At 36.2% G+C, this 27921-nt stretch overlaps 2 protein-coding genes and 1 pseudogene across 2 annotated transcripts; all 3 read right to left on the minus strand.

The window, feature by feature from the left end:
* Positions 1–345: 345 nt before the first annotated feature.
* On the minus strand, positions 346–2299 carry LOC121326285 (homeobox protein not2-like). Its single transcript, XM_041269534.1, has 3 exons — positions 1930–2299; positions 899–1083; positions 346–519 (listed from the first exon to the last, which is right to left on the minus strand). The coding sequence occupies exons 1-3, from the start codon at positions 2297–2299 to the stop codon at positions 346–348; spliced, it is 729 nt and encodes a 242-aa protein (XP_041125468.1).
* Positions 2300–10743: 8444 nt separating this feature from the next.
* On the minus strand, positions 10744–14269 carry LOC121326292 (annotated as a pseudogene).
* An 8419-nt stretch (positions 14270–22688) lies between these two features.
* On the minus strand, positions 22689–23803 carry LOC121326299 (homeobox protein not2-like). Its single transcript, XM_041269558.1, has 3 exons — positions 23440–23803; positions 23140–23324; positions 22689–22883 (listed from the first exon to the last, which is right to left on the minus strand). Exons 1-3 carry the CDS (start codon positions 23801–23803, stop codon positions 22689–22691), a joined length of 744 nt encoding a protein of 247 aa, XP_041125492.1.
* Between the last annotated feature and the right edge of the window lie 4118 nt (positions 23804–27921).

A 27921-nucleotide genomic window follows, 5' to 3' on the forward strand; every position in this document is an offset into this window, starting at 1 on the left:
TTATATAAAATATAATGATTTGGTTATAACAATTATATTACCTGGCACAAAAGGATATCAAATAAATTACACATATAGTATGACAAAAAAAACCCAACAAAATAAAAAAAAAACAATACAACAATATGCATACAGGTAACATCAAGGCTGGTTATATATGTCTTTTGAATATTAATACAATATATATACAATAGCTTGTTTCTTATAAGGTCAGAGAGTGAGGACACAAAAATGGTTTCACAAATCCAGCCCCATGTTTTGTAGCAGCCCTTGTTGATCAGAGATGATATTCGTCTTCCTCCCAGTACAGAAGCTGAACTTGACCAGTGTGGCTGTGGAGAGCTGTCACACAACTTCAATCATGTCATCTCCCCCCTCCCCCTCCTCCTCCTCCTCCTCCTCCTCTGATTTAGGGTGTGAGTCAGGCAAAGTGGCTCCAAGCCGCGCCATTTTTGCTTTCTTTTGCTCGTGGCTCTGCTTCCTCCACTTGATCCTTCTGTTCTGAAACCACACTTTCACCTGGAGTACAAAATAGACGGCACAAAGTATAAATTAGTCATTTCTGTTAGACTAACTAAAGAGTTTAGGTGCCTCAGAAGGGCTAGCAAACACATGAAAAAGCCTAACCCTAATCTGAGCCCAGTAATATCACAGTATATTGCATTGTGAGACTCAAGACACCACAGTATTAATATGCACAACCCTTTTCTTCAAGTACCCCAAAGAGTCCATATGTGTGCTTAAATCAGATATGCTCTCAGTTAATTTTCCCAACAAAATAAAAATTGTAAAAAGTAATAAAGGAAATAAAAAAAAAAAAAAGGAAAACCTCTGGTCTATACATTGGCCATGCCATTCACCAATAGGATAAGTCTGTGTGTGGAGCCGTGTCTATTACCTGAGTTTCTGAGAGGTTGAGGGTCTGCGCGAGGTCGATCCGTTCGGTGCCCACCATGTACTGCTGCTTGAGAAACTCCCTCTCGAGACGATCCAGCTGCTCCGGGGTGAATACAGTGCGCACGCGTTTCATCTTGCACGAGCCTGCTCTCCACGAAGCAGAATCGATGCTGTGACTCTGCAAACCTGCGGGACAAACACATACAGAGGGATTTAAGAAGAGACACTCTTGGTGAGGAATTGTACTCGTTCATGTGTTTTATAAGTAGTTTATGCATCTTTGACATAATACAATTTCTCGCTTGAAGTGTAATGCATTTTTTTTTTATTATTTGCTATATTGTTTTTGTATGCATTATATATCGTTTAATAACTTGTCTAATTTTATTGCATTTTCACTGTATGTTATTTCTTTTTATTTACTTCAACAAAAAATCTATTTTTGGTTCATATTAAATTCAACTGAGGCTAACTTTATTTTAAGTAATGGTGTTAACAATACTTTTTGACACTGGCCTGTATTCATCAATGCTTTTATACCAATTCGCAATTACCGCACTTTTTTCTAATATAAATAAATGTCCACATAAGGCATACAATGAATGAAATGACTTATTCATACACAACATGTTTAAATGAAACCGTATGCGCTGTGACGTATGCGTGTTAACTTTCATTTGTATTTTATTCTATTTAGAAAAAGGTGTCGGTAATTGCGAATTGGTGTACAACCCGAAGATGAATATATCCCTAACCAGGCTTCAGGTGGTTTCGAACACATTGATATCACTGATTATATGGCATTTTCTGCACTGACATAGTTCAAACTTGCTATGTTTAAATTATGTTTTACACATCGTAATAACTAGGGTTCGAACACACCCGTGTTTCCCATGTTTACATCCCATTACGACTCTCCACAAACACCTCGAATAAAAGTACAACATACTTGTACTGCCAGCCCGCTGACTGTCCTTGTCCGCACCTGTTGGTTTTCAAAGTAGAATACAAACCTAAACAGCAAATGCATACCTCTTTGAAAGCAGCCGGGGTACGAGTACGCGCATCTTTCCTGCGCCTCCTCTTGATGGTACTGCAGCTGAGTCGCGTAAAGAAGCCCTGCGGGGTAAGGCAAGTATCCGAGGGAAAATGGGTAAGGGATGGCGGCTGGCCTGTTCTGCCAGTCCAGGTTGTTGTTCTTGAGAGCGTGGGGCTCTGGGAAAGGATTGCACCGCCTCTCAGACTCCGGTTTAGTCAGGATGGAGTCGATACTGAAGGAAACCTTGGCAGGTACGATGGAGCCGAGTTCCTCTCGGTGCACAAAGCTGGTGGTGGACTTCGTCAAGTGATGGCTGGAGACTGTTTTTAAAAAGTCAGTTCTCAATACAGGGTTCTGCAGCATTTTCAGTATTAAAAGTGTCCCAAGATTAAGAATTCTAGACCAATCCTTGTAGATTGTCGCTAGTTGATCTCTGGTGGCTGCGCCGTCCGTTGTTGTTGCCCAGTCTTGGTCGAGTGAATAAATGTCTTAGCTTTGAACTGAACGCTTTTATAGGGTCTAGCAGCGGGTACCGAAAACAGATGCAGAGCACCGGGGATTAGGGTGGGGAAAGGGAAGTTAGCTAACAACAGCCACCCCACCCCCTGCGGGTTACAGGAGAAACGTGTTCATATGTGTGAATAGCCCTTGTAAGAAAACCAGTAATAATAACTAGCAGAGAACGGTATAACACTGATCACTTATTTCAAATATATGCACGACACTTTGAATCTAGCTAAAAACATTTTAAAGAGCCGCAAATATTGCAATAAGAACAAGAGAATTGTTTCAGGAGCACCTTTATAGCCCATTGTTAATATTGACTCTTTCAGTGAATGTAATCCACCAATGACAACCTATAAAATAACATGATAACAAATAGCAATACCACAAACAGATATTAATAATACTATCAAAATTCTAAGGTCAATTTGCCTTAACGTTGTCATGTTTTTTTCAGTTTATTTTTATTTTTTTAAATTAATTTTTAGTTTTTTAGTTCAAAGTCCAAAGTAAAAATTGTAAAAATCAAATCAAGTTCAATTTTTGTTTGTAAAATACTTTCAACATAATTATGTTGTTTATATTACAACAAATTATTAATATTCTAGTGTACATTTCCATTCTATATATATATATATATATATATATATATATATATATATATATATATATATATATATATATATATATATATATATATATATATATATATATGGAAATGTACACTAGAATAAATCTACAAATTCTAGTGCAAAACTCTAATGTGCCCACTTGGTACACCAAAATACACTCGCTAATTAAGATACGACCCCTCTCCTGTCATATTTAAACTCTTACAGCTGACAAGGTACTGAGCTGTAATCGACAATGGAGGATAGCGCTTCCAATTCTCCGACTGAAGCACGAGAGGGAAGGGAGGAGAAGAAAACGACCCTACCCTAAACCTAGAATAATTCGTCTTTATCAGACATTTCTAGCTAACTTCTTTATATAGTGCTTTTCATAGTGGATCACCATCACAAAGCGCTTTACAGAGGTAGGCTATGAACTGCACATTATATGCAGAGTCACTTACAATAGAACATTGGTTTAACAGCACATTCGCAGGATGGAGCACAAGGAGGTTAAGTGACTTGTTCAGGGTTACAGTGATTCAGTCAGTGACAGAGGTGGCCTTCTGGTTACAAGCCCTGGACTTAAACCACAGGTACTCTGCCTCCTAATCTAACTCCAAAACAAGTTTTGCGTAGACACAGAGTGGATAGGCACTATAACAGAGCTGCGTGAGTGTGATTTGGAATCACAAACAGCCCGCAATCACGCCATACCTGTACCTGTAAAGGTTACAGCAGCTATTCATTTTCATGCAATGGGTGCCATCCAGACAACTGCTGGGAACAGGACATCTGTCAGTTTTCTATGTCAAAGATACTGACTGATGTCGCAGATGCACTTTTTCTGTATGGCAAGGGAGTATATCATATAATATAAATTGGGAATGTTGAACACAATAGAACCAAACACAAATTGTATCAGTTGTTTGACTTCCCAAATGTGCTAGGTGCAATATAGATTGCACACATGTTGCAAAATCCCCAGATTCAAGGAATAAAATTGCTTTAAGAAACAGAAAACACCATCACTCTTTAATTGTGCAAGTGTTATGGGATGCTCAATTACATCACTGATGCAGTTGTCAAGTACAAATGGCTCATGCCAGAACTCACTTATCGCGGAGAAGAGTGCCTGATGGCTACCATGGTTCAGAAAATTCGAACAGGGTCTTCTAAGTGGATGCTGGCTAATTTTAGAATATATTAAATACACAATTAGCATATGACCATAATAAAACATATGTAACAAACGCATATTCAAGTTTAACATTTGTATTATGATTTTTCACAAGCATACAGAAACATTCAGATATTTCGTGTAAAGAATATGAATATGAATATTGCATCTAGAGGACACATTATTATATTGTAATAAATGAAGGAATCTTTTTTTGTTGTTTCTATAGGCATGTATTATTATATTTATTATTATTATTATTATTATTATTATTATTATTATTATTATTATTATTATTATTATTATTTATAGTAGTAGTAGTAGTATTAGTAGTAGTGGTGGTGGTGGTGGTATTTAATCATTTAGCAGACGCTTTTATCCAAAGCCACTTACAGATACTATAGGGGGTGAACTATGCATCATAACCATTCGGTTAGGTAACTTTTAGGCCCCAAAATCTTTGTTGGACTTCTTTATTTGAACTTTTTTTATGGAAGAGGTTGTGTTTATTTTTTCGTTATATACTTTCCTATTTTACATTTAGAAGTGGCTCCGCACCTTTTGCTGATAAGAACAGTTGATATGCTAAAACCCATCTAGGTAGCTAAGATTTTCTTTTTCCTGTCTCTTTTTCCCATTGTTGCGATGACATGTGTGCTTCTTCGTTGTTTTCCAGTTAAATGGAAATCCAGACTTTTGAAAGTCACTAATTGGCTTGTTAAGGACCGGGAAAATCAATTGCCATTTCAACTGAATCAGTCATAAGCAGAAGTCGCAAAGGCTTTGCGAGTAGAAGAAATGAACCTGCCTCTGTTGAAAATAAAGGCTTATAATTAGGACAAACTAGCATTTGTCTGTTTTCTCTCTAAAAATGCGCCTTCTAAAAATTAGGCTTATGTTACTTGTACTGAATTTATGAATCTGTGACCATAATATTCACAGAGCACTTGTTTACATTGTCCTACTTACTCTATTAAATGATCGGAATTTTGGAAACATGTAAGAATTGCTTGTACATATATCGTCGTAGCTCAGCCCTGCCACCTACACCCTGCACTGCAAATAAAATACTGTATTTTATGCTAAATGTACCTTAATATTGACTTGATAAAAATACATTTGTAGATTAATTATAGTGCATATTTCTGTATTATTAAAATTGCATATTTTTTTAAGTATTTAAAACTAATATTGAACAACGTTTACCGTAATTAGAAAAAAAAAAAAAAATGGAAAGAAATGTCAATATTAAAGTACTTTACTGTAGGAATACATGATTTCTTTACAGTGTGTCCCATTTTGAACTCCAGGGGTCCCTCTATCTGGCATCTGGCAGTTCACAGCCTATCTATGTAAAGCGCTTTGTGATGCTGATCCACTATGAAAGGCGCTATATCAAATTAAATATTATTATTATTATTATTATTATTATTATTATTATTATTATTATTATTATTATTACGTACAACTTTTGAAAAACAAAAGCGCGTTCGGCGTTGTGTTGTTGTTGTTGTTAACAACATTTTATTATTTCTATTATAATAATAATAATAATATATAATAATAATAATAATAATAATAATAATAATAATAATAATAACCCCACTTGGGAAAACTAATAAGTGTTGAGCCAACGTGTTCACTTCTGGGGCATCAAATAAAGAAACAAATACATTTTTTTCCCACAAAATATGCATACAATGCATGAGAAGGGAATAATGTATGAATGACATTACATTTCTTTCTGAACTGACAGCCATACAATTGGTAGTGCTATTCCCGGGCAGAAATGGTGACAATTTGAACTGCCCATTCTGCAAAGGATATTAATTCCAAATGCTTGGAATATGCTTTCATGGCACGTTATGTATAACCGAGGGCTCTGAGAAAGTAAAGATATATTATTATGAGGGAGGGTGGAATTTATAAAACGTACTGTGTATTTAATAGCTGCGGTGCTACATCTTGGTTTGTTATTTACATGAGGTCAACTACCAGGTGATATAGGGAGAGGGACATTGATTTATTGTTCACGATTGATTTATTGGGAAGTGCGATGTCGATGTAGGTGAGTGAGTGGGGTTGTAATGGTACGAAGACGTTACCACGTAGCTGGGTCTATATTAATTAGTAAGCTAATGGGCCGTTTTGTTTCTCATTATAGGTCTGTGTGCACAGCTAATGCATCCCAGTTAAAAACCTGGAAGTTTTCACTCTGTCATAACGAGATGGCAAAAGTAGCACATTCTTGATTTTGTCCCACCCGAGTGAAAAGGCAAGGCCATCGAGATTGAGGAAACTGATGTCACCCGCAAACCTAGACCCGGCCTCCAGTCACCGTGTCCTTTTTTGACACCTCGATTCCTCGTTTTTACTGTGTTTGTTTAGACAGAACATTGTGTATCAACTGCTGGGTAGCTGTAGCGGGAACGGGTTAGAACTTAGCCTTGGAAAAAACAAACAAACCATGTATATAATAATAATAATAATAATAATAATAATAATAATAATAATAATAATAATAATAATAATAATAATATAAACTAAAATGAATTTTACTGAATCAGTTGTTAAGTTTATTTCAAGCTACATTGAAAATGAAACAATGCAACACAGTTATTGCTCAATTTACATATACGCTTATATTGAGGTCAATATAAGTATTTTATATGAATGAAAAAGATAAGAATAAATAAGATGAGATAAAACAAGACCTCCGTAATGTACCTATGTTTATACTTGTAACACCGAAATCTGCTAACACTGGCGTTTGCATGTTTGTCATAGTCTGCAGTTCCTGATACTGACTGGGGAGTACATCCATCCATTCAACTGCAGGACTGGAAGAACCGACCCATTTCCTGCAAACCCCATTAAAGATATAAGCCCGGTTTCATTAGCACTAAAGGGCCGTTGTAAAGAGGGGGAGATGGCGGTAGTGCATTTGATTCCATCTAGTCCCCACGTCAGATGCCATTGTACTTTCCTTCTCTACAATTCTGCACAGAAACAAAGGCCGTGGCTACTTCAAACGATCTAATAGATGTTAATGAATATTAGATAAAGTGGAGGCACTTGCTCCACAAATAAAATGCAAACGGGGTATTTTACAACAGCCTACCCTAAAATCTTAAAAGCTCAAATGAACTACATTGGTGCTTTTTCTCTCTGTTTTGTGCCGTTTCACTGTCGGGACCACATGCAGGTTTTTAAAGGTGTTTTCTTTCCATGAGAAATTTCGCACCTAGCTTTTTCTAAGAGCACAATGGGTCTTCATTTCCATTTGATTTAAACACGGATTCATCTTGCCTCCGATGCTGAAAAGAGGGAGCGGAAACTTCTTTTCTCACTCCATTACAAAGTTTGAGCCCAGCTTTAATCAGTGAACATCGCCGCGCTGCGCTTGAGTCAATACTTGAACTTGACTGTACACGTTGTTCAGATCATGTCAAACATCCTTTTGGTTTTACATAACAGTAGCAATGAATTTACAATAATTATCTATATGATTACAACAACACACACACACACACACACACACACACACACACACACACACACACATATATATATATATATATATATATATATATATATATATATATATATATATATATATATATATATATATATATAATATATATAATAATAATAATAATAATAATAATAATAATAATAATAATAATAATAATAATAATAATAATAAACAACAATCCACTCTGTATTTGTGAAAAACAATCTCTACAAATGATTTACAACAGAGAGAATTATAAGGTTAATTATCTTCAAAAATTATTCTTTTTGATAATATAATCACTTTTTGGTAGGCTACAGGCCAGGAACATATCTGCTTTTCAGAAAGTTAAGACATTGTGTGGTGGTAGGCAAAAAAGAGAGGCCTATTTATTTGTTTGTTTATTTATTAGCAACAACACTAAACATTTAAAATATGTAGCAATGTCATTATTATTATTATTATTATTATTATTATTATTATTATTATTATATTATTATTATTATTAACGTTTACTTTTCCCCTTTACCACTAAGCATAAAGAAATATAACTTAAATAGCCCTAATACATTTAAAACTCTTGAAAAAGAGATTTTGAATGTCAATGTGACTTCCTGGTTAAATAAACGTTAATAAATAAATAAATAAAAATTAATAATGGTTGTAAAAAGATTGTGTACTTCGACGTGCCGCTACCCTGCATGTGAGTGGCGTGGCATTCTGTTTCAGTTTGTTTTTAATTACATATGCTAAATGTAACCAAGATATTCAATAATCCAACGAAATGACATAATTATAACTATTTAGCAGAGAGTATCTAATGGCACACAAGGTGTATTAAGTCTAGGGTTGATCGGGGCAGAGGCTATACCGATGATTACGATAAGATTGCTAGTAGCGCTCGAACGTCACCTCGATAAAGAGTTACAGGAATGAATAAGGAGGCGTCATTTCAATGTCATTAAGCGGTGGAAGGGTGGGATTTTCAATTCATGGAGCCGCGCCTTGAGGAGGATGCAGGATGGCAGAGATTATGAGCTGTTAATGAGAACGACAGGGGGCGAGGAGGAACACGGGTCATTACCACTAAAATCAAAATGAACGAGGCAATGCAGATTGGCTTCAGGTCTGTGAATAAGCTCTGGAGCCGTGCTTGGTTTGTGTATTAGCTGTCTGGGACTGGGGCAAGGTTTGGTTATGTGTAGAAAACAGGACAGATATACTACTTAAAATATTCGAAAAGCAATATATTTATTCATAATTCTGGACATTTACCAGCTTACTTCATAAATGTTGACATTTACCAGTAAAACTTAAATTTTACACAAATTATGCTTATTATGCATCATCGGAAAGCCAAAATAAAGTCTGGAATAGCATAAGGGAGACTACCTGTCTCTCCCTGCATTACACATCTGAGCTAGTTTCACCAGTTTTCAAGCTTCATGTGCCCAAATATAGTTGAGGTAATGATGTATGGGGTCAATTGTAACACGTGTTACAAATGGCACCAACCCAAGGAACCATTACTATACCTCATGTTGCAGCAAGAAACAACAAAACTAAGAGCAATCAACTGTGTCAATTATAAGTAGGTACAGAAAATGCTACAAAAAAGCATGGATCCATAAACTGGGTAATATAGGTATATGCCACAAAAAGAAAATTGTGGAAAAAAAGTTACTTTCCTAGGTCAAACATTTTTGTAGATACAATCTCAAGGCTTTGGCACCGACAGCTCCACATCCACAGGCAGACAAAGACCTGAACTGAGCATGTGCGAGCGAGTGATGGCACTCTAATTTGCTTCTGATTGGAGAAATTCAAGGTGTTACAACCGTATCATGTTACAACCGTCCTAGCTCTCCGCTGCTAAACAAGTAAAACATTTAAGAATGCTGTTATTATAAATAAACTGTTTTTATGGGTCAGAAGATACATATTTTTTCATGTATTCTTATGTACAACTCCGGGTAACCATACATTGGAATGCTTACGCTTACTAGAACTCATAACACGTATCAGATCAACCCAAGCATTTTAAAGAGTCCTCTAGAGATTCGCGTTTACTGAACGAAACAGATAGCAGGTGATAAGTTTGCTGGCACTGAAAAAAGGATACCGCTTTCATCTGTTTTCATTAATTACGTGTCATGCTATGGATTCAGAGGACCGCAAGCTTTAAATATGTTATTTTATGTTAGTTTGATGTCAGTCTTTTTATAAGATTAGGATCGAAGCAATGGACCAAGTTGAGACCGACTCCATTAAACGTAATAAATGAGTAGGTATTTAAGTAGGCAAGACTGTTTTTGATGGAGTATTAATACAGCGGGTATTGGTCGGTTATCCCTGCGCGCTGTGTTTAATAATAATAATAATTATTATTATTATTATTATTATTATTATTATTATTATTATTATTTTAATCCTGTGTTTTGTCCCATGCTAATTGGGATGCTAATGACGGGCAGGATTCTGATGTGCTGTTCCCAGGCTGTGTTTGCCCCGAGGGCACACACATCCCTCCACAATGGGATCACAGATCGCAGCAGAAAAGCCAGACTGATCACATCAGAAACGGTCGCTGTGCTTTCAGGCGAGCAGCGTCTGTATGCCCTTAATTACCGACATAAAGAAAACAAGGACAAGGAGATCCCGTGGTTCACTTCTCATCATTAAAATCGCAAGCCTCGCATTTTCTTAAAAAAGCAAGAAAAAAGGAGCAAAAGAAGAAAAACATGAAAAAAAAAGGGACTGTCTTTTTTCTTTCTTTCTTTCTTTCTTTCTTTCTTTTTTTTTTCTTTCTTTCTTTCTTTCTTTCTGTTATTTCTTTCTGCCAAAATATCCAAAAGTGGCATTTTCACCGTAAATCTTTTACATTTTCTTTTGATTATTATTATTATTATTATTATTATTATTATTATTATTATTATTATTATTTATTATTATTATTATTATCAGCAGTAGTAGTAGTAGTAGTAGGTTTTTTTTATTTATTTTTACAGTCTTTTATTGGCTTTTGCAAAACGTAGATCATTTCACTCCTGCATCTTTTCGATGGTCTCCTCCTTGTACTTGCCCTTCTCCATGCCATCTTGGCAAGTTTTGGCTTTGCGTTCCAAGATCTTCTTTGTCCAGTTTTAGCCTGGTAATCACAACCTTGCTAGGGTGGATGCCAACGTGCACCGTGGTACCGCTGGCTTTTTCATGCTGCACACACTCAATGTAGATGACGTATTTTTTTCCTGTAGACCTGGACAACCTTGCCAATCTGCTGGCTTTTATAATGTCCCCGGACAACCTTGACCTCATCATCCTTGCCTATATGCATGGAGCGGACATTGTATTTCTGCCTCAGCTCCTTGGAGAGGGTAGTAGTAGTAGTATTAGTAGTGGTGGTGGTGGTGGTGGTGGTAGTGGGAGCAGTCACATTAGCCTAGTAGTTGTATTGTTGTGGTCTTAACTTTTAATACTTTTCTTGCCTTTCTCAAACTGTCTCCTGTATAGGATACTAACTCTAGAAACAGAAAATCAAATTTTCATCACAGAGATACTGCCTATCATTATGAAAGCACCAGGTACATTTAGCATATGAGTGTTTCTATTCAGTTGTCTGATTATAAAAATCTGATTCCTAGAATCTTGCTGCAAAAGGTCACAGCAGTTTTTGGGATGGGATTATGTCCATAGGCTTATTTTTGATCTTTTATCTGCTTTAAATCTCAGAGTGTGGGCTGAATTGCATGACGAGTGGACATGTATTCCACAAATGTTTACCCGAATGGTTGTTTCAGTAAGCACAATACGGAAATACATATACCTCATGCTGTACTTTTATGATTCTGTGCTTGTTAGAATTGATTATTTCTCCAACATTGATGTGATGATGGTAACTAAATTGTCTTACTTTGTTACCAATATGTCTAATTTACTGTCATATACTGTAAGTGTTTAAAAGGCAGCTCTACAGCATATATCAAATCACATTTCATGGGGTGTCTTGGAAAAAATGAAATTAAACAATATATTGTGCTGAATTTTATGAGGTGCTTTACACCTCAACATTTCAACCTAAAGCTATCGCCAAATGTTTTGCATCACCCTATGGAATTATTTAATATTAATTTTGCTTAAAGTCAAATGAAACCTGCTGAATAATGTTATGTTAACATAGTGAATTATACTGCTTTCAACTTTTCCATATCTTTAATGTAAAACTTACATTACTATTGAAACTACATTACTATTATGGCTTCCGGTAGACTCTCTAGTGTGTTACTATAGATTTGTTTTATATGTACATATCCTTAAATTCTAGATTTGTTTTTATTATGTTTCAATCCTAAAATTCTAGGTAATGCAAAACCTTTGGTCATAGCTGTACACCAATATATATGTATTTTGTGTGGAAGAATATATACGTCAGTAATGAATATGAGGCTTACAATCTTATTTCTACTTTGGTCACCTTTTTTTCTAATTTAAAAAAAAAAAGAATAAACATATATGAATTATAAATTAAAGCATAGGTATTAAAGTCATTGTGGTACAATATGTGACCATCAACTGTTTTGGCTGGACCCCTGGTACAGGTATTACTGCTCACAACTTGGCAATCCATGTATGTACACAGGTTCATGTTTACTAATTTGATGGCTTCCGGTAGACTTTTGTGATACAATTTTGTAGTTCATTTGACTACAAGACGTTAAACAAAAGATCAAAATTAGGTGAGTATAGTTTTTTTTCTTTTTTTTTTTTTTAATATTTCAATCCTAAAATTCTAGGCGATGCAAAACTTTTGGCCATAGCTGTACTGACTCAGGAAGACTGAAGATCAACTTGCGATCTTCATTCCTACTGTCTTTTCAATCAAACCAATTAGGAAAATTCAAAAACTAAGCAGAGCTTGTTTCCAATCTCGCCTTGCACCTGACCAATATTGAAGAAGACCAGCCTCCAGTTAACTCGCCCCATGGGACCTCAGCCAAGATTGGCAACTCAATGACACAGATCCTGATCTCACGATTCTCCCTGCACTCTATGCTGCATTGTGTTAGATCAAATAAAATAAAATAAAATAAAATAAAATATATATTTCTTGCTACCACCCTAAGATTTAGCCAAAGAAGATTTAGCAATGGGGTGCTAGGGTTACGACAATAGCAATTAGTTCATCGACTGACACCATTATCTCCTCATCTTGTCTCATCTCCTTTGTGGAATGCATTCCATTTGAAAAGGACATTACATTTTAATATAACTCTCTTTGTGCCATGCGGTGAGAGATATCAGGGATGAAAAGCAGCCTGCAGTCGGGTACCTTGATGTCTCAATCAGGGCAGTGGAGATGCACTTCTTACCATTTAACTAGGTTACACGCTAGGCTGCAGCCAGTGGAATGAGCAAAATTGACCTCCAGACCCCTGGCTATAGATATCCCTGCTAATCTGGGTGTTAAACCCAGCATTGCCATCAGCAGTCAGCCTCTGGCCAACAGCCCAGAACAACTGTTTGACCAGCAGTAATCTTCTTAGGATCTAACACTAAACAAGCAAAGAAAACATTACAAAGTTATTTTGAGTCTGACATTTCACTTTGAAAACCGCATGTAGGGATCCAAACAGCATGCAAGGTAAACAGATGGGTGGTGGATAGATAGATAGATAGATAGATAGATAGATAGATAGATAGATAGATAGATAGATAGATAGAGTTAATCTTAAATGAGATAAAATTATTATTATTATTATTATTATTATTATTATTATTATTATTATTGCTGTTGTTATTTCTTGGTGTCCATGAAATTTGTCTTTAAAACTCAATAATAATAATAATAATAATAATAATCTTATATAGCGCAATTCATGCCGCACATCTCAGCGTTTTACAATCTAAAAACACATAGCATAACTAATCATACAGACTATACACCTTAAAATATAGTAAATAAAACACACATACTATACACATTCATAAAAACAGATCTCCTACATAGGCTGATATGTCAATTTAAAAAGATGCATTTTTTAAGTGACTTTTAAAATTATAAAAATATTTTTTTCATCCTTAATTGTCTGTGGAAGGGCATTCCGTAACTTGGGTGCATAACAGCAAAATGCTCTATCTCCCTAGTTTTTAGGACGCAGAGTCCATCTTCAGCAGATTGCAAGTTTCGCACAGGAATATATTCAATTAACATATCAGAGATGTAGCTTGGTGCATATCAGCAGTAATATTTTTAAATCAATCCTTAACAGGCAGCCAATGCAGGGATGTTATATGTTCAAAGGATTTAGATCTAGTTATAATTCGAGCAGCCAAGTTCTGAATATGATTGGAACAGACTTGTTTCATGATTTCTTAACAAGCGCTCATTACCACTCTCTGTGCTTATAAACTAGTATTTTTGCTTGCTCATTGGAAAGCATTAATTTTTGTTTCAAACTAGTGTTTGAAGTGAATCTTACCTGTGTTGAAGGTATTTTACAGTGTCTTGGTACAATATTGTTTTTCATTTATTTTAAACTGTTTGTAATTGCTGCTATAACCACTTACTGGTATTTGTAGGTTGAACTGTGCAGGCCGCTGCCAGTATTGCTGCTCATCAAGGGAATATTTTGATGTATACAGGTACTGGTGGGGTAAGCCTAGCGCTGCCCGAGGTAACCTGTTTTAAGTGTAGCTCTGACATTGCTATTAATTGTCATTTTTATTCTTGCAGGTGGAGCAATTGTCAGCTGTTGTTTTTTTTCTTCTCTTATTGCATACCCTATTGTTTTATTTTGGCATTGGTAAATACAAGGAAGGGCTGATCTAATATATTTACTTTGGCTCTTTTAGTTTGTATCTCATGACGAACTGGTGTTTTTTTTTTTTTTTTTAATTTGCTATTGGTCACTCTGGTTTTGTTTGATTTGGATTGATTTATTGTTTCACCTTTTTATTTTATCACGATTCTGTTTGTACATTTATTTTGGTTTGTAGTTGGTTTCACTTTAGTCTAATTTGAATAGCACTGCTAACCACTGCCCGGCTTGTGGCAATTGAGACTATTAGAAATGGTTTATTCTCTTGCAGACTTGAAACTAAAATGTTGCCATTTTATATCTCCTTGAATCCAGGCTGGTGTGGGTTCAGGAGGCCTGAAATATTTTTCCTTTAAATCTCTGTCTTTTAAATTCTGAAGTGTTTTGTTTTTATAATAAATTATTGAATCTTTTAGAAATGTATTCATGTCTCTGCTTACCTTCATTTAATTGAAAGGGGTCTGCAATTTGGTGAACCTGGCCTTACACATTATAAATTTGTTTGGGCGAAATTCCCAAGATGGTGTAGTCAAACAAAACAATTTCATAACTGGCGCATTTGCTACATACTATAGCCTATTGAGAGCATGTTTTGAAGCACCAGCAAACAAGGCATTGCAGTAGTCAAGAGGTGAGGAGACAAAGGCATGCACAAGTCTCTCAGCATCTGATAGAGTAGAACAGGACTTCAACGGGCTGTTTTTAGGTGAAAAAGACACCTTGGTGACATTTGAACATGCGCTTTGAAGGTTAGACAAGGATTAAAGATAACACCAAGATTTCTAACTTGACTTTTGTGACTGTAACTTAAGAACATAAGAAAATAAGAAAGTTTACAAACGAGAGGAGGCCATTCGGCCCAGCTTGCTCGTTTGGTTGTTAGTAGCTTATTGATCCCAGATTCTCATCAGCAGCTTCTTGAAGGATCCCAGGGTGTCAGCTTCAACAACATTACTGGGGAGTTGATTCCAGACCCTCACTATTCTCTGTTATAACAAGTGCCTCCTATTTTCTGTTCTGAATGCCCCTTTGTCTAATCTCCATTTGTGACCCCTGGTCCTTGTAACTTGACTGAGACCGTAGGCTCCTAACACACAGAGCACAGGGGAGGCAATACCGCGGTATGCATTTTGACCATTAACTTTTTTTGCTCAGTGGACACTATTATTTTGTTATGGTTTTGCCTTTAAAAGGCTTTATATATATATATATATATATATATATATATATATATATATATATATATAAACAAAAAACACCCTAAAGTCATTCAGAAGAATAAAATGAGAAAATGAGAAAAAACAAAACATTGATGTAAGGAATGCCCGTATATGTAGTTCATGCAGTAACGTCCTCTACAATCAGTGTGTGTCTTTGGGTTCAGTGCTGTAATGCGCATCCATTTCCCCAAAACAGCAGGAAAACAGTACTTGTCAATACAGGACTTGCAAAGCTCCGTACTGTCTGGCAGTGGGCAGAAATTATATTACCAGCTGGCAATAAAATGTCTGGGAGTTTAGTTGTTTAGTTTTACTAAAATGTAGGTATAGTTTATTTTTTATAAATGATGTGTCTAGGTTTTCAGTTTGTTCAGAAACAGTACAAGTTTCATTTAAATGTAATTTTGTCCCTGTGACAAAGTTGATACAACAGTGACAGTCCGCGTTCTGCGGCGCGAATGTGACGTCACATAACAACACAATCTATGAGCGTGATTCTCTTACTTGACTTGACAAGAAAACAAGCACTTATAGGAAAGAAACGCTCAAACAAAATAATTAGTTTTTTCCAGAATAGGCTACTTTTGGTAAACTGAGGAGAAGTTTTTTTTTTTTTTTTTTTTTTTTTTTTTTTTTTTTTTTTTTTTTTTTTTTTTTTTTTTAATGCAACAACCCAATCCAGACCGCAACAAAGTACTTACCCGCTCCTGATATTATGGCCGCGGATCACAGTCCCGATGCAGGACTGTACAAAGAGCCAATGGTGTGTTTAGTGGTGTATTTTTTTGCCAAGTCTAGCCACACCGAGAACGATATTGCAAACCAGGGGCTCGTTTCTATGTCGCGAATGCATAAGTGGAAGTACGGAAGGTTTTACGAGAAGTTATCACCTCCAGTTTCGAACACTTTGGGGTATGTCACGCGTTTCTGTATTGCATTCGAATCGAACTTGTTTTCGAATTGCAATACAAAAGGTAGGCTTGTAATGCCTCGCTCGTCCTATATGGGAAAAAAAAATGGAATTGTTTATATGATGTTAATGCTGATGCGCTAGGGAAGTTTCGGCTAATCCTCGGATTTTTGCCCATATGAATGCGTCGTGTGTAGGTAGAGCCTGGCTATTTCGCAACGACATGAGATTATTGTGACATAAAATCTGCACATTCATTGAACGGTACCCTTTTCGACACACATAATGAAATCTGAATATGTGTACCATCCACAGCTCCAATCACATTGGGAAAACCACAGATGGAATTAAAACCTTTATTGACTGTAATCCCGTATGGGCCACGTAATATAGACAGCATGGTTTGTAAGGGCAGTAGTTACATCCTCAATAGAGCGGCATACTGATGCCATGTTGCCTGTGTCTCACCCAATACATCTTGGAAGGAACCGCTGACAAGGAACCGTGACGTGCCAACACTTGAGCTGTACACATGGTGCCTCTTTGTCTGCTCAGATATGTCTGAAGTGAGTTGAGGAGTTGATGCATGTTCGTCTTTTCAGGTTACTTGGCCATTACATCCCCATTAGACAGCTTGTCTCTTACTGTTATTTGTGTGAAACGATGCTCTGTGGCGTCGTATTTCTCTCTCTCTCTCTCTCTCTCTCTCTCTCTCTCTCTCTCTCTCTCTCTCTCTCTCTCTCTCTCTCTCTCTCTCTCTCATAAGTACACAGCATCGTCATGATTTTCAAAAGGGTCAAAATAAGCTCTTAAATTATCATACGTGATTTGTGTTAGCTTAGTATATTGATACATTATGTGTTAATTTGGCCACGAACGTGCAAAAGTTTTCTGCGGTTGATTTTTTAATCATATATTATAATATAGGGGAGACCAGGGTTGGTTGTCACATGGGTTGGTTGTCACAGTGCTCAAAACTTTGAAACTAGATGGCGCAGACAGGTGATACTAACACTGAATGTGTGTTCTATTGTCTGGAAGTCAACTATCTTGTAATTTGAGGTCAAGTGCATCTAACATAAAGGTTAGCACTTATTTCTTTCTTTTTTTTTTCAAACCCAAAGTAAAAAAATGTATATCTTGTTATTTATGTTATAACTCTTAGTAAGATTTGGAATTTGTTTGAACTGGTGGCCCTGTTAAATATAACCAGATCCTGGCTATCTTTTGGTGTAAAAGCAAAACCAGAAGGTTCTCCCAGTAGTACTGAGAGAATTAAATTATCATGCAAAGTCTGGTTGGGGCAGGTTGTCACATAGTTTTGGGGGATGGTTGTCACATGTAAATCCTATAGAAAGAAGTCTTATATTTTTTCTTTCTACTTTTTTTCCACCAAAATGTGGGATATGACACCATATAATGTTTAATTAAATTACACTATGTAACACAATTTTTGTTCCTGGGTAGTAAGTGTTATTTCCTAATTGCTTATGCCTTAAAAGTATAGAAAATGGCTATTATTCCCCACAAACTTTGCTTTTGTGACCAGGACAGTGATATTTTGAAATTTACCTATTTCCAATGAGAAATCAGTCTTTTTGTTCACATAAAGTCAGAAAAAAACAACATATGAATCCAAATTAACATGTATTTATACTAAAGTAATACAAAAATGACTACAAAAGATTTAGAAGTGAGTAGTTTTTCAGGATTTACGATTATACTGTAAATCACTTTCACGAATCAGCCCCCAAATGTAGTCTTCCGTCATGTTCTCGTTATACTGTCCTTGGTAGTGGCGTTCAAAGTCCAGTATATCTTGTTGGAAATGCTCGCCTTGCTCCTCCGAGTACGCTCCCATGTTCTCCTTGAATTTATCAAGATGAGCATCAAGGATATGGACTTTGAGGGACATCCTACAGCCCATTGTGCTGTAGTTCTTCACCAGAGTCTCCACCAGCTCCACATAGTTTTCAGCCTTGTGATTGCCCAGGAAGCCCCGAACCACTGCGACAAAGCTGTTCCAAGTCGCTTTCTCCTTACTAGTGAGCTTCTTGGGGAATTAATTGCACTCCAGGATCTTCTTTATCTGTGGTCTGATGAAGACATCGGCTTTGACCTTTGCCCCAGACAGCTTAGGGAAGAAGTCTTGAAGGTACTTGAAGGCTGCCGACTCCTTATCTAGAGCTCTGACAAATTGTTCCATAAGGCCCAATTTGATGTGCAGTGGTGGCATCAGCACCTTCCGGGGGTCCAGCAGTGTCTCCCACTTGACGTTGTTCCTCCCCACAAAGAACTCGATCCGCTGTGGCCAGTCCCGCCAGTGGTAGTGCGCCTTGGTGTCCCTGTTGTCCCAAAGGCAAAGATAGCAGGGAAACTTGGTAAAACCACCTTGGAGACCCATCAGGAATGCCACCATTGCAGCCTCTTGATGCCATCTCAGAAAAATGCAGATATGTATCCACTTAGGCAGCTGGAACTAATGAACTGGTGGGCTTAAGGCCCCTGTATTTATACTACTCTTTATATTACTGGAAAGTTCTAGAAAGTTCTAGAAGTTGCTCCAAGTTTACAAAGCACTGAATCTATCTGGAATGTTCTGGAAAATAGGTCAATTTCAAAATATCACTGTCCTGGTCACAAAAGCAAAGTTTGTGGGGAATAATAGCCATTTTCTATACTTCTGAGGCATAAGCAATTAGGAAATAACACTTACTACCCAGGAACAAAAAAAAAAACGCGGTGTTATTTACTGTTTGTCCTCTGTTTCTGTGGAGGCTGTGGTATTATTTTGTAGCATGCGTCAACATTTAAAATATATATAGGTCCGTATTGTTTATGTTCACATAAAAAGTAAAATACAACTTTTTCTGTCTTTGTACACAGTAGACACGTTATGTTATTAAAAAAAAAAACTAAAAAACTAAAAATGTTGCATTATTGTCTACTGTAAAAGCAAGAACATAGGTTGTGACAACCAAGCCCATCTCCTGTGACACCCAACCCCAATACGGGGCAGGTTGTCACAGGTGACCGGCACATTTTCAACCATTTAAATATAATATTTGGAATAACGTTATGCTGAAGTAAAAAAAAAAACATCAACGTGTATGTGAAGAGTTATTCTTCAATATAATGAGGAACAGAACCTCGCAGCATGTCACCAGATTGAGGAAAATAATAAAGAGTAAAAAGTGTGACAAGCAGTCCCGGTCTCCCCTAATTGGTAAAGTTCTCAATCCCAATGGCGCCTGTAGCTCTGTTTTATCTGAGCTGTGGTTGCATTTGTTATAAATAAGCCTGTTAGCTGAGTTAATCCAACTTTTACACGTTTATTGTAAGAATAAAGACCCAACATCTGAAGGTTAAAATTAGGGTTTAGACTCTTTGAAAACCAATTGGTGTGATAATCCAGTATATAGATTTACAAAAATCACTGAACCTTAAATGGATAGCATTGTTTTCTATGCAATATAATAATGGACAATTCAATATATGTTTTGTTTTATTCATTTTTGTATCAAGGGGTGTTGTTATTCAGACCAAATTAACAGTATAGTATTTTCTGGGGCCGGGTCCAAATGTATACACACATGCGTTTATACATACATACATGTATACATGCATTTAAATGTACACAGAGCCAGAAGTGGGTATAGGGCATACTAAGGGGACTACTTAGGTGTTTTCATAGCAATATTACATATAAACTTTATATTACAGTACATTCATATCCTGATGGAAATTTACTCTTGAATTGAATAAACATGTAGCCTGGTGATGGCATAATCTAAGTACCTTATGGCATGGTTGTATTTTTTATAGTTTAAGTTATTCTAAATGTACGTGTTCTTTTTTGGCACACTCTATCTCTATTTCACCTGAAAATGAATTGTCCTAGATTTGTGGACCGTTGCTGTTTTTCTCCTGGTCTCTACAGGACATGTATTCTAGCCTTCAAGTCAAATAAATGAATAATTATCTAACAAATATGTTTTACATGGTTAGTTAATATATTTTCAAAGTGGTTCCTCGATTGTTAAATCAACTGCCATTTTTTGAAAGGAGAAAATGTATGTTAATGTTACAAATGATACACAAACCTTGTGTGTGCTTAAGAGAAGTTGAATTGCATTACATAGTTGTGGGTTTTAGTTTTGTAAAGTTTACCAGAGGTTTTTATCCTTTTTTAAAAAAATAAAAAAATAGGAGTTGATTAAAGACTAGTAAACACTCTGAAGATATGTCCCGTAGAGTAGGAAAGTCAATGTCATTGTTAAATCAGTTAAAATGTTGAATAGCGGTTTAATAAAATCATGCTATATTTTGATAAAACAGAACATTGCTCAACGTGAATTTATTTGTTTAAACTGTTCACCAACCGTACCTCGTCTTTGTGTAAACATTTCCACAAAAAAAAAAAAAAAAAAAAAAAATCTCTGCTTAATAGGTAATAACTGTTAATAACATATTTCAGGATATGTAGGCTACCATAAATAAAACACACATTAAATAGGCCTAAGGGTTGACCACTGGGCTATCATAACCACATAACAAAACAATAGAGGGACACATTGTCTGACATCCGCTGCAATAAGTTGCATTTCAAAGTATCTTCTATCTAAACTGTTAGATGAAAAAAGGCTTACTGGGAATTGTATAGTCGAACCACAGTTCGGCAAGCTTTTCTACTTGCTCTACAGTAAACCAGAGTTCATTAATGGCTTCAATATGAAACTACTGGGTTCCAAATAAAAACATTAAAGGTTATATATTTAGATGATTCCTTTTTTGGAACCTGTAATTATATTGCATCAAACAGTTCTATGTACCTTTTGGCCGCATACAATATGGTTTTAAAGGCTAGATTAAGATTAGCCCATGCAGAATAATTGAAGGACCATTATGGTTCACAAGAGTGTATTTTCTGATTAAATTGCAGTTGTATAATTAAGTTAACTGGTTGTTAACATAATGTTAAAGTTAAATGATGTGTGCCTTGAGTTCATTATGGGTTTTTGGGGGTTTTTTTGTGGTTATTTTGTAAAATTAATAGTTCGTTCAAGGCTACACTCACATAAAAAGGGTTCTAAAATAGTTATTTGGGTGTTATCATGGTTCTTTGAAGAACCTTTTGTGTGTGAAGACCCTTATACCTTATCAGATGATTATTTTTAAACCATTTTAAACCATTTTAAAAGGTTCTTTGAAGAACCAAAAAAGGTTCCCCTATGACATCGGTGCAAATAACCTTTAATGGCTCTAGATAGAACCTTTTTTTCTAAGAGTGTACACTGAAGTAGTGGTCCTTGATATCAAAGGATCGACTGCATGCATTTCAGATGTAATAATAAAAATGTGTTTCCTTAATCAGCCTCACTTGTAAGAAGCTAATGTCCCAACCGTTGCTTATTAAATCTTTAACTAATACAAATAAAGCAGCATTACTGCAACTGACATTTGGTGCCTTGTCTATAGGTACACCAGCATCAATGAACCACTATGAGTTCTGCTCGATCACAAGACTATATGAAACAGATCATTTTGTGAGAGGAATATAATTGACCGCACATTTCTGTATTATTTGAATGTGTGGATTGTTTCAAAGATGTATCCTGCTGTTAATGATGTAGCCTACCCATGTTACAATAATATGTTTGTTGGTATACATTTTTTTTTTTAAATCTTAGTCCACACAGTATTTTTGTATTATTATTTATTTAAGAACATTATCATAATGTTTTATGTCAAACTACCAAGAAAAGTACAAACATAAACCTCTTAAAAAGAGATACAAAAACGTTTTCCATAATTTATTATGCAACTCAGATTATTATTTTTTGCACTGCAAAAAAAAATGGGGTGTTAAATATATAATATACAGTTTAAAAATAACAATATTCTTTACAATAATTACAGGTTATATACAGCAAAGTTCGCTGAACTATTTATGCTACTGGTACAGTTTGTCCATGTGGCTTTTTTGAAGAAGGTGTTTTTAACAATGGTTGAGGGAGGCCTCGAGATCGTCGGTAGACTCGTCGGAAAAGACGATTTCTTCCTGGTCCTGGTCTACGCGGGAGTCGGGACTGCTCAGCTGGGCCACAAGGCCCATTTTGGCGAGTTTAGCCTGCTGCTGCTCCAAGCTCTGCTTCCTCCACTTAATCCTTCGGTTCTGGAACCAGACCTTAACCTAGCCGAGAGAAAAAAATAATAAGACACTTATAAAACCTACAATAACTATTATTATTATTATTATTATTATTATTATTATTATTATTATTATTATTATTATTATTATTATTATACTTTGTTATGGTATGACAAATTTACGTTTAGGATTTCTGCACATATCATATGGGACTCTTGACTATTTAAAAGCATGATCATCCATTTTCTAAAAGTTAATCACGTTCGGTACGGTAGCTGTATAGGACGAGAGTAATTACCTGAGCCTCGGTAAGGTGGAGAGCCGACGCCAGCACGAATCTCTCCGAGCCTACCATATACTGCTGCCTAGCAAACTCCTTTTCAAGTCGGGAAAGCTGCTCGTTGGTGAAAATTGTACGCAATCTCTTTGATTTGCCACCCTTGGACTTAAACGAATTGAGGCTCTGCTTAGATAGAGGGATGTCTGCAAAAAAAAAAAAAAAAAAATCAGACGCGAGTTAGAACAGAGTAACAACAGTTTAACGCACAAACTTAAAGTATGAGCGAGTTATAGAATACGGTAGTTTATTATATAGAACTATTCTTACCATGGGCATAAACAGCTCCTCGACATGTCGCATGGTAAGAGAACGGCGGGCAGTAGTAGAGAGGGTATCCAGGGTGGGTCTGCATGAGGCTCGGCGAGTAGAAATGCTGAGCTGCTGGCGGTGAAAGTGCTGCGGCTAGAAGAGGCTGATACTTTTCCCTTTGGTAAAGAGAACTTGATCTGTCACTCTCAAAAAAAGCATGGTCTGATTTGCCCAGTAAAGCGTCGATGGTAAAGGATTTCCCACTGGTCGGTTTGGAGGAGACCGACTTGCTGCTTCTGTATTCTGGGTAGATCGGCGCGTAATGGCGCATCGAGTACCCATAGTGTCCCGGTGGCATGGTTGAGATCTGCATTTTCCGAATAAACTGCAGGAAGCTCGGATGGATTTTATTAAAAAAATGTTTTTAAAGAAAAAAGAATCCTGCTTAGATCCGCAAGTAGATGTTGCTTTGGACTACAGATGGAAGGGTTATGCTGCTCTGGGCCAAGTGTCCCCTTCTTATACCCACACAGCAACCCCAAAGTGCTGACAAACCCCTGCTGTGCCTTTGTCTTCTTAAGTAGTCCAACAAGGGATCCAATTAATAGATTGACCAGTGACATGCTGGGACTGTCAATATCCTAATGGCCGTGTCCATGACAAGACACTGGTGGAAACTAAAACAGAAAGGGGGTTCCTTGAAGTTAGGGGGTTGCAGTTTGTGCAAATTCTTGAAAGGATCCAGCTCTAAAAGCAATCGTTGCCGCTGAGAAGGCCTTGATGTTACCTAATCATCTTATTTCGTGTCTCAAATCTCAAAGCAAGCCGACAGATGTTGTACAAGCAGCGGAACAAATAGTTTCACCATTGGAGGGCAAAGTGGAAATAAAGTAATACAATTATTTTAAAAGCAGACTGGACATAACATTGAATTTAGGATCTATCTATCTATCTATCTATCTATCTATCTATCTATCTATCTATCTATCTATCTATCTATCTAACTATCTTTTAAGAACGAGAAACGAATGCAATCTAAGGAATGTATGTATGTATGTACGTATGTTTGCAAGCATGTTTGGTTAGATTAATAAATGTATCTCGTAATTGCACTTGAATTAAATAATCAGCTAAATGGGTTGTAACACCACTGTTGTTGTTATTATTATTATTATTATTATTATTATTATTATTATTATTATTATTATTATTATTATTATTATTATGGATATATTTGTTTAGACTTTTTATATTTTAATTATTTGAGAACATCGCGTTGCCATAGTTAAACCATCACAATATTTTTAAATAAATAGTGACGGAGCATCATGACTATACCTTGATTACACGAAGTTCGTTTCTGGTTTCGCTAACAAATCGAATCAATTATAGGTTGACAGAGACAATCCCTCTTGACTACGATTTTTGGAAATGATACAGTACAAGCAATTACTTTTCACATGTTTACTTTTTACATAGGGACTCGTCATCGAACCGTGTTGAGTCTTGAATTTGAAGAGTTATGAATGCAATATATTCAAAAGTACAATACATGGGGATTTCCGCCTATAATAATTTTACTTTAATAGTAACCTGTCAACGTATATGTATTGCAACTTGTCTCATTCTGGTAATTGAAACCCAGGATTGATAGGATTTATGAGGTCATTAAATTCTATATTCTGACAATTTACGCCTGTCCTAACGAGCTGGGAAAACTCACACCTCTAGGTCAGATCACGCAGAGATTAACACCGAAGTCAAAGGGAACACGTTTTATTTTTCTTCTTTTTTATGGGAGAGGAAATTGTAGCTTTTTTAAAGGGCAAGCCCAGTACTGTGTGTACAACATCTGCATGGACTTTTCTACCACCACCCAAGGTGAACAGAGCCGAGAGCGTATCAGTATAATATTCATAGCGCTCCTTGTTGACTTTGGGCATGTCATTTCTGGAGCCAGGGTGTGATTTGGGGGAGGATAGCAAGACGATGGAAATGTTAAGGGCTAGTGGAGCTGAATAAAGGCAATCAGCGAACCTGTCATAAGCAGCACCTACATCTGATGGCTTTGAAGGTGACACCTTGTCCAAACTGTCCCGTTTTGCAGCTGTGGTGTTGCTCGAAAATTGGAAAATTTGAGAAAAAGCATTAAGGCGCGATAACTCACAGACTATTCTAAGGAGGGACTGCTGGTTTTACTAACGACAAACTAGTAATCCCACTCACAGACATAATCCAGCGGCTGATCTGATAATTAAAGTACTTTAGTGTCAGATAGCACTTTCTGTTTCGAACAAGGGCTTTTAAATTGTTCAATTCTAAGGTTCTCCTTTCTCCTGCAAAATGTGTTTCATTTTATACTTCTATAAAATACATTACTACAAATATCTATTGTTATTTGATAGCTGAACCAGTATTTATTTTAAGATGTAGGCCTACCCATCTTGGCTGCATGTTTGATCTCTTTTTCATTTATTCAAAATACAGAATTAGCTGTTGTAATCCTCCATATTCATTTATATAAACGCCATGTAACGTGAACAGTGAAATAAGGGTTGCTAAATGAGGGATCTCCTGGAATAACTTGATCATTTACAAATGCTCATCCAGTTGTATTTTTTTTTTTCTTTAAAGGTTTTATGGTGAAATTATACACAACGATAGATTAGATGAATCAGAAATTGTGGGATATCGTTTTCAGTCCAGGACACATCGTCGATAAAATTGAGTTGTACTTAATGAATTGCGATTACAGTTTATTCTACATTTATAATCTGAATATCTTTCTTGTGTGGATTCTAACTTTACCACTTCTTAATTCACCGGTGTTAGATGAGCGTTTCAGTTAAGATATGAACTTGTCAATACAAAGGAGTATATGAAAGAAAGAAAGAAAGAAAGAAAGAAAGAAAGAAAGAAAGAAAGAAAGAAAGAAAGAAAGAAAGAAAGGAAAACAGTTATCTTAAAGTTAATAAGAACAACGGGCCGGTTTTTATTTACTGCAATGACAACGATTGCCATATAAACCTATAGAAAAGAACAAGACGGGTCTATTTTTTTTTAGCTTTGTAACCGATTTGAAATCAAGTTGGAAGGCTTACCCATCCGTCGCCCATATGGTCAGCTGTATAAAACCTGGACACCGGTGATGAATAGAGGGAAATTAGTTATGTAAAGTCGATTTCTCCCATTATTAGTTCTTAATTAGCGGCCTGAAAAGGGCTAGATGAAAAGGGACGCGGCGTCTTTAAAGGACTCACAAGGCTTGCTTACACTATTTTAAGACGGAGTGCCTTTTCTTTAAACACGTGATTAAATCCAGCTCTGTAAACTTTGTCCTGCTAATTTCCATCATTGGGAAGCAGAGGGAAAACGAGATCCAAAGAACTAACTGTTAAAACTCGTTCAAACGTTTGCAGGAACAGGAATTCCCTTTGACTTCTGAACTTGACAATTAGTTGATCTGCCTGACACTACAATGCAGAAAAGTTCAGAGCAAATAGATACGTTTTTTTTTTTTTTTGTTAGTTGGTTAAACAAAGAGTAGAACTCAGTGTTTCATTTCATTACCCCTCCCTTCTCCAAACCAACTCTCCTCGCAAACTTTGTGAGCGACGAATTTCTCACTATACATGGATGGTGAATGAAACCACACAACTAGAGCCCTTGTTTACACCATGCATATTACTGCTCTCTCCTCCCCCCGGCACATCTGCGGAGCTGTTGTGTGTGCTTTGCTGAACTCCCGATTTGTAAACAAGACCCCCAGCAGCCGGGAAGGTAGTCCCCAATTTATTATGTAAACATAAAAAAACAACTTTAAAAAAAGGTGCCAGTCAAGCACGCTGATGGCTACAAATCGATCATTTTAAAAATCCATTGGAATAAACAAAATTTCTGTTACAGAAATGGACCCGACTCCGGTATGTAATGAGGCAAACGTTTTTGTGTGGCTTCAATCCAGGATGACTACCTAGAATGCAAATGACGGCACGTTTCTTTATTTTGAATCTGAATTACTTAGTCTATTTAATTAATAGATAAGTTTGTCCTTGTTTTAAATGTACCAAAAAACACAACAAACCACAACTGCGATACAGACAAAGTGTGTTTTTGGCATACGTTTGCATTGGCTTTAAATAATTGCACGCAGTTATACGTTTTTGTAAATTTTTTGTAATTCCACTTTGTAAAGTTTTTGTAAAAAGCATTTGTAAGTATAGCAGTGATAATTAAAATTGAATCATGCAGTTAGTTTCTTATATAACTGAGTTTTTAAAGGGAAAAAAAAAAACGAATGGAATAAATACAGTTTTGAGATAACATGCAGGGGCCTAGTATTCCAAGTGACTTAAACAGACAAAAAGAGTCTTCAGAAAACGAATATTTTGATTTAGTTAACACTTTTAAGAACACGTGAATATATGTACAAGCACAGATTGGCACGTTGTGAGCAGTAATGCCTCTGGTCACATCCTGTCTTGTAATTGT

The sequence above is a fragment of the Polyodon spathula genome, chromosome 2 (genome assembly GCF_017654505.1).
Source record: "Polyodon spathula isolate WHYD16114869_AA chromosome 2, ASM1765450v1, whole genome shotgun sequence".
Taxonomy (NCBI): domain Eukaryota; kingdom Metazoa; phylum Chordata; class Actinopteri; order Acipenseriformes; family Polyodontidae; genus Polyodon; species Polyodon spathula.